Source organism: Anomaloglossus baeobatrachus, assembly GCF_048569485.1.
Source record: "Anomaloglossus baeobatrachus isolate aAnoBae1 chromosome 5 unlocalized genomic scaffold, aAnoBae1.hap1 SUPER_5_unloc_11, whole genome shotgun sequence".
Taxonomy (NCBI): Eukaryota; Metazoa; Chordata; class Amphibia; order Anura; family Aromobatidae; genus Anomaloglossus; species Anomaloglossus baeobatrachus.
Window position 1 is genome coordinate 528,269 of NW_027441786.1, and position 16,128 is coordinate 544,396.

Below are 16,128 nucleotides of genomic sequence, written 5' to 3' on the forward strand. Positions count from 1 at the left end.
AGTACAAAGGAAAAATTCTGGATATACAAATTAAATACTTTGAAGCCTATAGGTTTAAATGAGATGACAGATCTGTGTTATTTTATCAATATATTTTTATTCAATTTAATGGATTTCTTGGTTTTATATTATCGAATTTATATTATGATAATTTTATATTTGAATTCAGGTCCCGACTTTTAAATATGTTTCATTTTAATAATGTTAATATTTATACATTTATATAACTATAAATTGTATATGATTGATGTTAATGATTCATGTTTCTAATTGAGGGAAGGGGTGCGTGATTATGGGGTCCTGTGTGTGGTTATTCCGGCACTGTACTTCACACTGTAGTCATGCGGGAGGGCTTCTCATTTGAAGCTTGTGAACCTTCCGTAATCTGCGCAGACGCAGTGAGGTAATTACCACGGCCTGAACTCTTTTATCCCCCACGCATGCGCGGTGTGGTTCTCTCCCACGGACCTGAACTCCTGTTACTCCTCACGCATGCGCACTCCTGCTTTGCTCTTGCACTCGCTTTCTGAACCTTCACAGCTAGAATCACTATACTAAGGAATACAAATATATGGTGCACATCAACACTCCCCACCAATAACTAATATTCTTTAATTCTATTAAAATTCATTATTTTAACATTCCTTTTCTTTTTAAAACTGAAGAAATGTTCATGAATTACATTCCTCCATGGATTTTTCTTCATTGCTTCCTGAGCAGCTTCATTTGCACAATATGAAAATCCGCAGGCGGACCGCCACCTCCATGGCTTCTAACTGGGTCTGTTTAGGGTCTTTATACAAAAAAAAATAAAAATTAATTTTCACCCATATTGTTTTTTTGCTAATATGAACTCTTTCTAGTACGTTAACCTCATATGTACGATTGCCGCACGCGATCTCTGCACACACACTGTATATTATGTCTGCACTACTATATGAAACCTCTCAACACTTCTTACCCATAAGGACTTTCCTGCTCGTGGTCTCTGAACATTCGCACTGCATATCAATGTTTGCACAACCCGTCACTATACACACGCAATTTTTTAGTTTTCTTCAGTTTTCTCCTTTTTCCCTTTGATAAATAATACACGATTGTGAGATTCAAAGTTTTTCATTATTTTTATTTATTTTTTTTCTATTTCTGTAATATCATCATCAATTTATTTTTTCAATAGACCCCCCATTTTTTAACACAATAAATACCATGACCTTTCTTCTCTTCCCATTGTTTATCATGATCCCCTATATAGGTCTGTGGATAGCGCCTCCAGCCAGTGTATTACTACGATCCCCAGTAAATCCCACAGTTCTAGACTCTCTGCATTCTGTTATATTTCCAAGAAATATTTTTGCATTATTCCTTTTCTCTTTTTCGTTTTTTGCTTTTTGTTTTGTAATTTCTATATTGTTGCGATATTTGTTACTTCCAGGACTTTTAAAGTAATCTTTTAATACATTATGCTTTAAATTTTGTTGCCGCTTATTTGATGTCGATTGTCCCGCCAGTATTTGAAATACAGCGGGCGGTCCTCTGATGTATCTGTATGTATATATATATATCTAGGTTCTTTTCTCTGTAGTAAAGACAAAAGGTAACTCGGGCACACAAGAAGAAGTGAGAGTCCGAAGCAAATGATATTTGAACTTCAGTTCGCTTGTTTTATTGATGCAAAGGACCAAAAATTAAATCTGACGTATCGGCCTTCACATATAGGCCTTCCTCAGAGATAGTCTATGATACAAATTTACAGAAAGAGAAAAACAAAATTATTACATATACAGAAATACATATATCTTATGTGCATTATGGTATGAAATCTCATTTGAAAAAATTAGACTAGCATCAACAAGCATATAAACACTGATATTAGGTTCACATTGAAAAAATTAGAAGCAAGAAACACTGTATCACAATGCTCTGTTTATGAAACGGTATGTGCAAGAGAAGGTTTACGACACTCGAGAAGAGGACCACCCTAACTGAGATCAATACAGAAAACATAGGACATACCTATATGGTTGTGGAAGAAAATATGCATTCGAGTAACTACTCAAATAAACGAAGTCTTCATGATATACACGAATGCCTAAAATAGACAGATGTAAGAATACTAGATCCGGCCATAAAATGAAGAGATTAAGTAGAATGGAAGGTACAAGAAACGTAAAAGACTAAGATAAAGAAAAAGAAGAAAAAGAAAAAGAAAAATCCAAGGGGGTTATAGAAAAATAAATAGGAATGAAATATAAGTAAACAGGGATGTACAGAGTCAGGTAAGAGGGAAAAAGGGAATGAGAAAAAGAATGAAAAGGAATGAAAAACGAAGGGAAGGAACCAGACACAGAGGAAGGGAACCAGGCACTACGAGTAAAGAAAGAAGACGAATGAAGGTAATGAAAGAGGAAAATGAAAATAAGAAAGAAGGAAAAAGAAAAAGGAAAAAAGAAAAATGAAGAAGGAGAAAAAGAAGGAGAAAAAGGCACTGTATTTCACAAATAAGAGGAAAGTAATGAAAATACCTTTGTAAACATCAAAGATACGGTAGATTGCTCACAGGTAATGTGAAGGTAATACCGGACTGGGAGAGTCAACTATGTGGTACTATGAAAAGGAAGGAAAGGTTTGCAGAGTATGACAATTATTGAGCTTTATTGTACAGGTATGAGGGACTAGGTGTGACTGCTATAGATGTGTACATACCTAATCAAAGAATATGTAGTGAAGGCAGGACTGCCCATCTGACATGTGCTTTTTTCATCACAAGTATCAGGAGTCTGGACTGGTAACTAATGTGATCTATGGACATGAAAATTAGTTACTATATTAGTACAGCCCTCATAAATGGGGAGAGCATATAGCAAAGGAAAAGTGCACATACCGCTCGATAAGACTACTATAAAAAAAAATTTTTATATAGAGATCAGGCCGGTACCCAAAGGGTGTAAGAAACCTAATGTTTTAGTCTATGGATACATAAAAGTATGAGGATGTAAGGGTCCAGTCACACAAAGCAACTTACCAGCGATCCCAACAACGATAGGGATCGCTGGTAAGTTGCTAGGAGGTTGCTGGTGAGATGTCACACTGCGACGCTCCAGCGATCCCACCAGCAACCTGACCTGGCAGGGATCGCTGGAGCGTCGCTACACGAGTTGCTGGTGAGCTCACCAGCAACCAGTGACCAGCCCCCAGCGCCGCGTGGAAGATGCTGCGTTTGGTAACTAAGGTAAATATCGGGTAACCAACCCGATATTTACCTTGGTTACCAGCGCACGGAGCTACACGTGCAGAGAGCAGGGAGCAGCGCACACTGAGTGCTGGCTCCCTGCTCTCCTTGTTACAGCACACATCGGGTTAATTACCCGATGTGTGCTGCAGCTACATGTGCACAGAGCAGGGAGCAGCGCACAATGCTTAGCGCTGGCTCCCTGCTCTCCTAGCTACAGCACACATCGGGTTAATTAACCCGATGTGTCCTGCAGCTACATGTGCACAGAGCAGGAGCCGGCACTGACAGTGAGAGCGGCGGAGGCTGGTAACAAAGGTAAATATCGGGTAACCAAGGACAGGACTTCTTGGTTACCCGATGTTTACATTGGTTACCAGCCTCCGCAGAAGCCGGCTCCTGCTGCCTGCACATTTAGTTGTTGCTGTCTCGCTGTCACACACAGCGATCTGTGCTTCACAGCGGGACAGCAACAACTAAAAAATGGCCCAGGACATTCAGCAACAACCAACGACCTCACAGCAGGGGCCAGGTTGTTGCTGGATGTCACACACAGCAACATCGCTAGCAACGTCACAAAAGTTGTTCGTTAGCAGCGATGTTGCTAGCGATGTTGTGTGAAGCCCCACAAGTACTGTGTCGGTGCATTACCTTCAGGGACTCCACGCAGCTGGATCTGGTCACAGGTAGGAGATCTTCTATTTAGGATTGTCGTGACGCCACTCTCAGAATTGCGGTCAGTGGGGACCGCCACTGCAGATTAAGGGATGCCTGGGGCTGATGGTGGGTGCAGTCAGTTGTAATAGCCTCCTGAGAGTGAGGCAAGCCCCAGGGCCCTGTGTAAGTGTGTAGAACCACAAGGCGCAGAATAACTCCACACAAGCAGAATGTCTTTCAGGGGTTTTACTCACAGAAGGTGGCAGAGTGAGTAACCCGGGCGTAGCTGGGATGAACCAGGCTGGAACCAGGTGTCCTTCAGGCTGACTGATGAGGGTGACTACCGACTCGCCTTCCTTAGCCCTTTGCGTTTTGTGGTAACCCCGACTTTTAGTCCCTATGGGGGTCACCCAGGGAAGTTGCTGGTGCCTCTCTCCCCTTCGTTTTGGCCCGTTTGCTTGTAGCCTGGACCAGGACACTCCGGCTGCTTGCCTCCTGTGAACTATGGGCCCTAACTGTGGCGACGTGGCTGCGGACTCTGTAGTGTGGTCTTGGGGGTGTGAAGTGCCCCCTCATGCAGGTTTGGCAAGGAAAGGTGGATCTATCCCTGCACTGGGACCTGCTACCCGTTTGGGCCTGGTAACTCCCTAGCAGTCTCCTTACTTCCCACTCCGTTGCTCTCTCTTTAGCTGAAGATGGATTTCGGGTAGCACTACTAGGTGACCGTTCTCCCCCGTCGGTAGTCACTGCGCGGACGCTGTTAGACTGCAACAGCTCCAGGGTCTGCTTCTGCTCTTCCTGAGCTGCACACTAAACCGGCTCACTCCTGGGACCTGCACTGCTGCTCCTGTCAGAGCTCCACTTCCATGCTCCTCACTCCTCCCCACTCTGCTTCAGACTGCTCTCTTTCTTCTCCCTCTTGTGCCTGCCTACGCCACCTAGCAACCAGGCTCTCCACCACACCCCTCGATTGGAGATGGAGGCTTCGCCCCCTCCACTCTTCCAGTGGAGGTGAAGGCTTTTCCCCCTCCTGGGATCCCCAGGGGTCCTCTCAAAGGTACATGTGTGAGACCTGATCACTATGCGCCTGTGTAGTCACACCTCGGTCAGCCTTCTGGATCACCTGTGTTGTACTGTCCCCGGCATGGGTGCAGTACTCAGTGGTGCCTGACCAGGTCAGGGGCGCCACATTCCCCCTTAGTTATCACCAGCACGTCCTCGGGCTGCAAGACAACATTTTAAAATGCATGCATAAAACGTTAAAACATGTAAAACATTTTTAAAACCACCTGGTACCATACATCACCACCCTCCACCCACAAGTCCGTTAACCCACCCAAAACCCTCTCACGTTGGCCGCGCCTTCAGCCACTTCTGGCAGGATGTAGAGGCGGCTTTCATGGGCTGGTGGTTTCAGGGTATACCTGGCCTGGTGGAGCCGCGCCTTCAGCCTCTTCTGGCAGGATGTAGAGGCGGCCTCCACAGTTGGTGCTGACCAGGTACCCTCTTTGTGGTGGAGAGCCAGGCCCCATAAACAGGCGTGCTCTCTGGTTGCAGGTGAGCCAAGGCCCCATAAACGGACGTGCTCCCTGGTTGCAGGCGAGCCAAGCCCCTAAACAGGCTGGCTCTGGTGGTAGTACCTCTGGGGTAACTATGTACACTGCGAGAGTTTGTGGCTATAGCCAGTTCATAGCCTTAAGGTTCATTTCTCACATTAGTTTATGTGGGCACATTCTTGAACATTAACGTTGCAAACTTTTCAAAACTGGTAACTTGCTGTATTCCTTATGTTATTTACATGGATTCCTCCTCACCAGGGCTTGGGCCTGTAGGGCTGCGGCACCTGTTGCTTTCTCTATCTTGGTCATCAATGGGTTCCTTTTCTTTTCTTTCCTCTGTATCTTCTGTATCTGTTTCTTTTTCTGTGTCTGTCTCTTTTGCAGGACTACTGTAGGGATGTCTGGGACATGGCATAACATCCAATGCATACCAGCCTCTTTCTCCTTGGTGCATGGTGAATTCCACTGAGTCTCCCATCTATAAGTTTCTTCCAGGATGTTCTCTGGGCAAATGAGCTCTAACGTCTCTTCTGTTGACAAAGATGCCTTCTTTCATACCAGGTGCTACTATGAAGCCGTATCCTGATTTTAGGCTGAAATCTTCTACTACACCACGACAAAGTGGACCTCTGACCTGGGATTTGGCTCTTCTCAGGAATCGTTTCTCCTTCAAGTCTCTGGCCGTTATTTCGTCTTTATTCTCTGGAGACTGCGGTGCAGGGGAAAACTTGGTTCTGCTGCGGCGCCGTGTTTTGCGGGCTTGATTCTGCTGGGTGGCTGCTTCACTGCTGGCAGGCTCCCAGGTGAGGTTGCTGGACAAATCTTCCTCTTCATCCCAGCGAGAATATGGCAACATCTCTGGCTCTGGGCATGGATCCACTGCTGATGGCTCCGGGGTCAGCTCCTCAGCTTCCTGGCCTCCTCTCCCCCTTAGTTCTTCTGAGCACTCCTTTGGTGGCAGCGCTGGGGATGAGTGTTCATCAGCTGGCCCGGGCGGTGGACTTTTTGGTGTGGACATTGCCGGAGTCTTCTGAGGGGTATGTGGAGGGAGCAGATACCGGTCCACCATCTCCTTTGAGAACTGGGCCTCTAGGTCAGCCTTCAGCCTCTGGTATTCGGGGTCCTCCCCCAGCGTAGACTTCCTAGCAGGGACCTCCTTGGACTGGGGAGCGGTGTCTGCTCTGGCCTTGCAGGCCGGGGTAAATACTTGTATAATCTTGTCTTTGCGGGCCGCGCCTGGCATGGCGGCGGCCTGGTCTTGGCGGGCCGCGCCTGGCATGGCGGCGGCCTGGATCAGCGTCGCTGTTGCAGCTGGCGTCTTAGCGGGCATCGCTACTATGGCCGGTTCTTGGCGGGCCGGGCAGGGCATCGCTGCGGCGGCCTGGATCGGCGTCGCTGTCGCGGCCTGGATTGGCGTCGCAGCTGCGATGGGATCTGTGCAGGCTGGGCTGGGCGTCGCTGCAGCGATCTGGGCTTGGCGGGCCGCACCGGACGTGGCTGCGGCCTGGTTCAGCACCTCACTTGCGGCGCGGACGAGCGTTGCTGCTGCGGTGGGGTCTCGGCGGGCCGGGCCTAGCATGGCGGCGGCCTGGGTCAGCGTCACACCTGCGGCGCGGATGAGGGTCGCGGTGGCAGCCGGTTCTTTGCGGGCCGGGCCGGGCATCGCTGCGGCGGCCTGGGCTGGGCGGGCCGCACCTGGCGTGGCTGCGGCCTGGTTCGGCGTCGCCGCACCGGGCGCCTCTTCAGGGACTGCGGGCGTGGCAGCAGGGGTCGGGGCACTCGTGCTGGCAGGGGCAACACTGGACTCACCCATCGGTAGCAGCATCGGGGTCTGAGTCGTCGCCGCTCGGTCTGGCACTCGTCGCGTGGCTCTCCCCTCGTAGGCCTGAACCGCCGTAGCCATCCCCAGAAGCTCCTTGCGTCCCTCGCTGAGCTGCCGTAGAACCCTGGTTTCTAGTTGGTCGCAGCACTGAGCAAGCTCTCGGGCCCACCAGGCAGCGGAGCCTGGCTCTGGGTCTCTGCATCCAGACGCCATTTGCTCTGCGTCTCCTTCCTCTAACAGCAGACTTCTGGCTCCCTTTCTGTCCCGACGTCTCTGAACGCTTCCGCTCTCATCACTTGCGAGGTCAGAACTCTGCAGGGGATCTCTGGGTAGCCACACCTCTTCGTGGGCGGTAACTTCTTCCAGCGCGGGCTGCTGTTGTTTTTCAGCGCGCTTTTCATGGTGGCAATATGGCGGCGCTTCCAATTTTTCAAGCGGACCGCCCAGGCACATGGTCACCTGTCTGAACAGGTCTAGTCCTTATCCTGTTCGTGACGCCAGATGTGAAGCCCCGCAAACGCTGTGTCGGTGCATTACCTTCAGGGACTCCACGCAGCTGGATCTGGTCACAGGTAGGAGATCTTCTATTTAGGATTGTCGTGACGCCACTCTCAGAATTGCGGTCAGTGGGGACCGCCACTGCAGATTAAGGGATGCCTGGGGCTGATGGTGGGTGCAGTCAGTTGTAATAGCCTCCTGAGAGTGAGGCAAGCCCCAGGGCCCTGTGTAAGTGTGTAGAACCACAAGGCGCAGAATAACTCCACACAAGCAGAATGTCTTTCAGGGGTTTTACTCACAGAAGGTGGCAGAGTGAGTAACCCGGGCGTAGCTGGGATGAACCAGGCTGGAACCAGGTGTCCTTCAGGCTGACTGATGAGGGTGACTACCGACTCGCCTTCCTTAGCCCTTTGCGTTTTGTGGTAACCCCGACTTTTAGTCCCTATGGGGGTCACCCAGGGAAGTTGCTGGTGCCTCTCTCCCCTTCGTTTTGGCCCGTTTGCTTGTAGCCTGGACCAGGACACTCCGGCTGCTTGCCTCCTGTGAACTATGGGCCCTAACTGTGGCGACGTGGCTGCGGACTCTGTAGTGTGGTCTTGGGGGTGTGAAGTGCCCCCTCATGCAGGTTTGGCAAGGAAAGGTAGATCTATCCCTGCACTGGGACCTGCTACCCGTTTGGGCCTGGTAACTCCCTAGCAGTCTCCTTACTTCCCACTCCGTTGCTCTCTCTTTAGCTGAAGATGGATTTCGGGTAGCACTACTAGGTGACCGTTCTCCCCCGTCGGTAGTCACTGCGCGGACGCTGTTAGACTGCAACAGCTCCAGGGTCTGCTTCTGCTCTTCCTGAGCTGCACACTAAACCGGCTCACTCCTGGGACCTGCACTGCTGCTCCTGTCAGAGCTCCACTTCCATGCTCCTCACTCCTCCCCACTCTGCTTCAGACTGCTCTCTTTCTTCTCCCTCTTGTGCCTGCCTACGCCACCTAGCAACCAGGCTCTCCACCACACCCCTCGATTGGAGATGGAGGCTTCGCCCCCTCCACTCTTCCAGTGGAGGTGAAGGCTTTGCCCCCTCCTGGGATCCCCAGGGGTCCTCTCAAAGGTACATGTGTGAGACCTGATCACTATGCGCCTGTGTAGTCACACCTCGGTCAGCCTTCTGGATCACCTGTGTTGTACTGTCCCCGGCATGGGTGCAGTACTCAGTGGTGCCTGACCAGGTCAGGGGCGCCACAGTTGCTTAAGGCCCCGTCACACTAAGCAACATCGCTAGCAACATCGCTGCTAACAAACAACTTTTGTGACGTAGCAGCGATGTTGCTAGCGATGTTGCTGTGTGTGACATCCAGCAACAACCTGGCCCCTGCTGTGAGGTCGTTGGTTGTTGCTGAATGTCCTGGGCCATTTTTTAGTTGTTGCTGTCCCGCTGTGAAGCACAGATCGCTGTGTGTGACAGCGAGACAGCAACAACTAAATGTGCAGGCAGCAGGAGCCGGCTTCTGCGGAGGCTGGTAACCACAGTAAACATCGGGTAACCAAGAAGCCCTGTCCTTGGTTACCCGATATTTACCTTTGTTACCAGCCTCCGCCGCTCTCACTGTCAGTGCCGGATCCTGCTCTGTGCACACGTAGCTGCAGGACACATCGGGTTAATTAACCCGATGTGTGCTGTAGCTAGGAGAGCAGGGAGCCAGCGCTAAGCATTGTGCGCTGCTCCCTGCTCTGTGCACATGTAGCTGCAGCACACATCGGGTAATTAACCCAATGTGTGCTGTAACTAGGAGAGCAAGGAGCCAGCGCTCAGTGTGCGCTGCTCCCTGCTCTGTGCACATGTAGCTGCGTGCGCTGGTAACCAAGGTAAATATCGGGTTGGTTACCCGATATTTACCTTAGTTACCAAGCGCAGCATCTTCCACGCGGCGCTGGGGGCTGGTCACTGGTTGCTGGTGAGCTCACCAGCAACTCGTGTAGCCACGCTCCAGCGATCCCTGCCAGGTCAGGTTGCTGGTGGGATCGCTGGAGCGTCGCTGTGTGACATCTCACCAGCAACCTCCTAGCAACTTACCAGCGATCCCTATCGTTGTTGGGATCGCTGGTAAGTTGTTTAAGGTCCAGTCACACATAACGAGATCGTGAACGAGATCGCTACTACGTCACACTTTCTGGATCGTTTATGAGTCGTTGTTGAAATCGCATGTTGGGTGTCACACATAACGAGTTTATGAACGAGCATGCGTCCCGTATAACGATCTTTCAAATCGTTGGGACCCTGTCACACAGCAACTATGTTAACGATTCCAATCCCATTAGGGGCGTAGTAAAATGCAGTGAGTCACGTAGGCGTGCATTTGCGTCGCCTTTTCCATACCCCCCTCTGCTTTCATTGGCGGCCAATACTGCGTTCTGATTGGGCGGCCGGGCGGGCGTCGCCTTTTCCACACCCTCCGCTCTGATTGGTGTCCAATACTGCGTTCTGATTGGGCATGCAGGGGGCGTATCTAGCGGTTAAATTTTGGATCGCGTCACCCTTTGTCACTTCTTTTGCGCTTTGCTTTGAGATAGAACCTGCGTCTCCACCCTGATTCCTTCGTCCATTGTACCCGGTCGCTTTGTTGGTGTGTTTTTCGGATCGAAGCCGCAGCTGCACCTGGAGTTATCCCTGCAGTGCTCTCGAGTGTCGGTGAGATCGTATTTGCGATTCCGCTTGGATTCTACATTGATAGACAGATATACACTTCTTTGAAAAGGTAGTTCTTTTTTTTTTTGGGCGGGGGGGGCTTATTTTTGATTAATGTTCTTGCTGTTAGATATATGTTAATATTTATTATGTGAGTTAATTAAAGTTGCTGGCTTTTATCTGTGTGTGTATAATGCCTTTTAAAGAGGGGTCTCTCCATAGTGCTGTTTGTAATGTGTCCTATCCTAGCATCGCTGGCTCTTTTGTCTCTCAGCTACAGCCGCCATTTTGTGTTTCTGCCACACATAGGGGCGGCCATTTTAGTCTCTGCCACACCATAACCAAAAATTGTGATCGGTTTATTGCAACTTCTTTTATGTTTACAAATAAATTTTTCATTCTTTATTTCAGATGGTTTATTATAACAAAGAAGACTTTGTGCGTGAGCTGCTGGATTTGTATAAATCACTGCCCTGCTTGTGGAGAATCAAATCCGCAGAATATTCAGACAGAACAAAAAAACAAGTCGCCTATGCCCAACTGGTGGAGCTTTTTAAAAAACACAGTGGAGGCGATGCAGTGGATGTCAAACTAGTAAAAAAGAAGATACAAGGCTTGAGGACTGTATACAAGAAAGAAGCTAATAAGGTGGACAAATCCAAAAAGTCAGGGGCCGGCACTGACCAGGTGTATGTTTCTCCCTTGTGGTATTTCAATCTCCTTGATTTCACAAGGGACCAGGAGCTACCACGAAGGATGGAAAGCTCCTACCAAAGAAACGTAGACCTGGAAGCAGACATTCCAATCGATGACATCCCGATCGATGACAACACCTCCGCTGTTGTAGATGTAAGTACCTTATTTGCTTCACGGTACATAGCATTCAAACTTTTTATGTACATGCCATTGAGGAACACAAAATAGTAACTTATTGTTACCATGATTTATTGTGCAGTTTTGAAAAGTTATCCCTTCCAGTTCAGATAAGTACACTCCAATACAATTTTGTCACACTTTAATTAAATTTACTAACTATTAATGTATGACTTTTAATTAACATTTATTTTTCTGTTCCCGCAGAACCCTCAGACAGATATGGTGAGGCCCCAATTGAATGAGAACCCCACCACATCTATCGAGCCTATTGTGGAGGATAATGAGGCACCTGCACCCTCTGGTGAAATGCGGCGAACACATTTCCGCAAAAAGAAGGCCAACACCCCTGTGACATCCGCTGAATTTTATTCTTTGGCAACCCAACTGCTATCACAGCCAAAAAGCACTCCATTGGATAGCTTTGCCACATTTGCATCGGACAGACTCAGCAAATTGGATTCCACACAGAGGGAGCAAGCCGAGAGACTAATGTTGGAAGTCCTAAGAAAGGCAGGCCGAGGAGAACTTGATGACAATGACACGATATGCAAGATGAACCAGCCCCATCATTCTACTACATGGATTCCTCGCCAGCCCCTGCGAAGTACACCAAAGAGGATGCATCCACCAACCTTGCAGCTTGACCACCCCCCACAGTATCCCCCCCCACAGTATCCCCCCCCACAGTTTCCCCCCCCACATTATCCCATGTATTCAAATGATTCATTTTTAAGCCAACTGTCATCTCCCACCCGGCCAGAATATGTCAACCAATATGAAGAGGGCAACTAAATTTTGTTATTGTTGTTGTTTTGTTATTTGAGATTAATTTTAATTGATTGTTATATTTTCATTGTAATAATAAATTTATGTTGGTTCAATCTTGCTGCCTGCGTTACTTAATTCAGCATATGGTTGTGATGCCCTGGCAAAACACGGTAGTTACAGAGATTGTACCATACTCCACCCTCATTGGCATACCACCACACAACCCCCACACTCATGTACAGCAAACAACCAGTAAAGCCTAGTCACCCCCTCGTGGATAATGAGATTGGTGCATCTATACAGATGCCTACATGTAATATGATGTTTGTGAGTGGTGAGTTTGTGAGTGGTGATAGCTGTTAACTTGCTTTATGCAATGAGACATACCAAACAGCAGATATCAATTTCAAATTTTTTATCACACATGTATATGTACACAAGAAAAAAAACAAAAAAACCCGTTAGTTGCTGCTGCCCTCCCCTTGGCCAGCCACATAACGGGCCAGCAGCGCCGCATGCCGCTCCACTTTGGCCATCAGCCTCCTCTGGGCTGACATCATTCTTCTTTGGGAAGCGATGATGCTACCTTGGGAGGACATGAGTTCGGCCAAAGTGGGTATGCCTATGGAGGGAATGGTAAAAGTTATAAATCATAATTTTTATTTCTGCTTATTATTACAAAGTAGGAGATTCATGACTTACGGTTATCCCCCTCGTCCGATAAAGACGCACTTATGGACCCTGGACTAGCATCTATGAAAACAAAAAACACTTTATAGTACTCAACAGCTTTTTGTTTTGCACTTTATATGGCGTTAATGTTATATGAAAAAATTACCGGGGGCCGATCCGGCCGGTGGCTCCTGTGGGTGTTCCTCCTCCTCCTCCTCTGGTGGCTGTAGCTCCACCGGGGGCTCGGCTGATCATGGGGCACATGCTCCATTGGGGGCTCTCCCTCCTCTGCGGCCCCTTGCTCCTCTGGGGGTTGTTAAGAAAATATAAAGTTTAATGTGGTTGCGTTATGATACATATAGGACTGTGGGGGGTACATTGAAATATATGGCGGACTACGTAGCCTACCTTATACAAGGACTATGGGGGTGAATTTGAACACATTGTGGACTATGTGGTGCAGTATAATATATGGAGAACTCTGGGGTGAATGAAACTACATGGAGAACTCTAGGAAATTCATTACAGTTCATGGAGGACTATGGGATGCATTCTAATATATGAAGGGTTATGTGGAACCCTTTATACTATATGGAAGGCTATGTGGGGGCCAATATTGTATTTGGAGAACTAGATATGAGGGGGGACAAAAATACAAGCAGGAGATGGAATTTTTTTATGCTGAGGGAAAAAGGCCCACTACCCACAGCACCCAGCTTTGCCATGCTCTCTCTGATATGGGAAAAGCTGGGTGCTGAGGGAATGATGTTTTGCCAAGCATGGCGAAGCTGGGTGCCAAGGACAAGAGGTATATCAGAACATATGAAAACTGTGTGCTGATAGAGGGTTGTCAGTTCATGGGAAATCTTGGTGTAGAGAGCCTACTGTCTGCGTAATTTCCCTGTGTCCCGAGTGTCAGTGTAATTAGCCCGTACCACAAGTGTCGGTGTATCTATCGATCTATGCAATAGATCTCTATATATAGATCTGTTACATATTATATATATATAATCTATCTATCGATCTATTACATAGATCGATAGATTATATAAATACTTTTAATGAATTAAAAGAAAAAAAATATATATATATATAATAAATATATATACATTAAAATATATATATTTATTATTTAAATATTATATGTATATATTTATTTTTATAATTATATATATATAATTAATATATATTATATATATTTTTATAATTATATATAGATATATATATTATTTATATATATATATATATTAAATGTATATATTTATTTTTATTATTATATATATCTAAATATATTTTTAGAATTTTATCTATATATATATATATATATATATTTATATATATATTATATATATTATATATATATATAATCTATCGATCTATATAATAGATCGCTAGATTATATATATATATAATTTTATTTTAAAAAAAGGATATATATATATCATAAATATATACATTTAAATCTATATATTTATTATTTATTATATGTGTATATTTTCTTATATTTATATATATATATATAATTAATATGAATTATATATATATATTTAATTTAAAAAAATATATATATAGATATATATATATATATTATTTATATATGTATTATATATATATATTTATATATTTACTTTTATAATAAATATATATATATATATATATATATATATATATAATTATATATAGATATATATAATTATATATAGATAGATATATATTTAAGAACACCATTATAAGTTGCCAAGGCACACTCATCTGCGCCTACCTTGGTTTTGTAACTCTGCTTGTATGGCAGAGATCCGGGCACTGGAGCGGTACCGCAGATCCGCTAATTTTTTGCGGATCTGGGCGCAGGTGCGCTCCAAATGAAACCTCCTCCTCAGCCCACGTTGGATCCTGCGCAAGACCGCTTTTTTATGGAGAAGTGGATGCTCTTGCGCCTCACGGCAATCATAGTCGCGAGCATCCACTTCTCTTATTAGGTAACGGACCTCCGCCTCTCCCCAAGCTGTCGCTCTCCTGCGTGCCGCCATTGTTCGCTGGTGTGTCTGCGTAGCAAACGCAGTTGCGTCACCCGCGGTAACGCCTCTTCACATCTGATTCGACGGATAGCGTCACGTGAACGCTAGCTCCAATCAGATTGGGGTGGACGTTGTTGATCCTGCTCCAGCCAATGGCCGATGATATTACATCTTCGGCCATGGCTGGATTGTTGATTTGTGAAATATTACAATTGCCATGATTGAAGGTGAAAGTGCGATGCACTTTTAACAAATCAGAATGATCTTTGCTGCAGAAATGAGATCGCGCCATGACGCAAATGCTGTGTCAAGGGGTCGTGGTAGCACACACTGCGAGCGCACATACAATTATAAAAAATCGAAAAAGAGATGTCGTTTGATGAAGGTTTCGGGGACGCACAAACGTCCCCGTTTAAAAACCCCAAATGAAAATATATACGGCTTCATATTCATAACATTGTGTGGTTTTTTTTTTATTGCATTGGCACATGGAAATCATAATTGTACAAGAGCCCTAAATGATGTATTCATCATACAGCTGGACGCCAAATTGAGGAAGTAAATAAACCTTTGCAGGGTTTTACCTAAAGAAAAGCAATGTTGAAGTTAAAAGTGAACATTTTACTTTTAAACCCAAAAAACAAATTTTAGTCATACCATTGAGCATTTATACTAGGGTATCAAGATAAAATTCACCATAAAATATATTGTGCAATTTCTTCTTAGTGCACCCATATGTAATATGTGGTGGAAATCAACTGGTTTGGCACATATTTTGGCACGCTGTTGTTCGCTACGCTCACTCTCAATGTGCGATCCGGAGCAGGAGGCCCAATGATAGCGGTGATGACACCCGGTGCCGGGCCGGACTAGTCTGGGGGTCGTAAGTGGTTGCCGGAGTCATGGCTTCAGTGGGGGTGATTGTAGTTTATATTCGTGACGCCACCTTAATCCGCCGCTGCTGTATGGGGCCTCCGGGGGTGATGTAACGGCAGCAATGGTGGTACTGCTCCCCACAGTAGCCCTTAATAGTGAATGAATGACAAACAAATCTTGTGGAAAGTAAAAACAACTGTTTATTAAAGTAATCATTTTGCAAAAATGACATTTTAGTATAAATGTGATGAACATAACAATACAAGTAACCATATATTTTAAAATTAGTATAAATGTGATGAACATAATACAAGTAACCATATATTTTAAAATTAAGAAGGGAAGTTTCTTAAACAAATCAATACAAGAAAATAAAACTCAGCATAATAAATGTGCTCAATACAAGTTTATCTAATGCTGCCACGTAATTGCACCAGGACCATTAAAATATTGGCAGTACTTTTCTCGACAGG

General features: G+C 46.0%; 1 protein-coding gene across 1 annotated transcript in view; it reads right to left on the reverse strand.

The window, feature by feature from the left end:
* Positions 1-16,128, reverse strand: part of LOC142258789 (uncharacterized) — an 81,228-nt gene that overhangs the window by 38,709 nt on the left and 26,391 nt on the right. Inside the window, exons 3-4 of the mRNA XM_075331385.1 lie at positions 12,792-12,842; positions 12,676-12,711 (exon numbers count right to left, since the gene is read on the reverse strand). Of these exons, the coding sequence (XP_075187500.1) occupies positions 12,676-12,711; positions 12,792-12,842 (87 nt within the window). The remainder of the gene's footprint in view (positions 1-12,675; positions 12,712-12,791; positions 12,843-16,128) is intronic.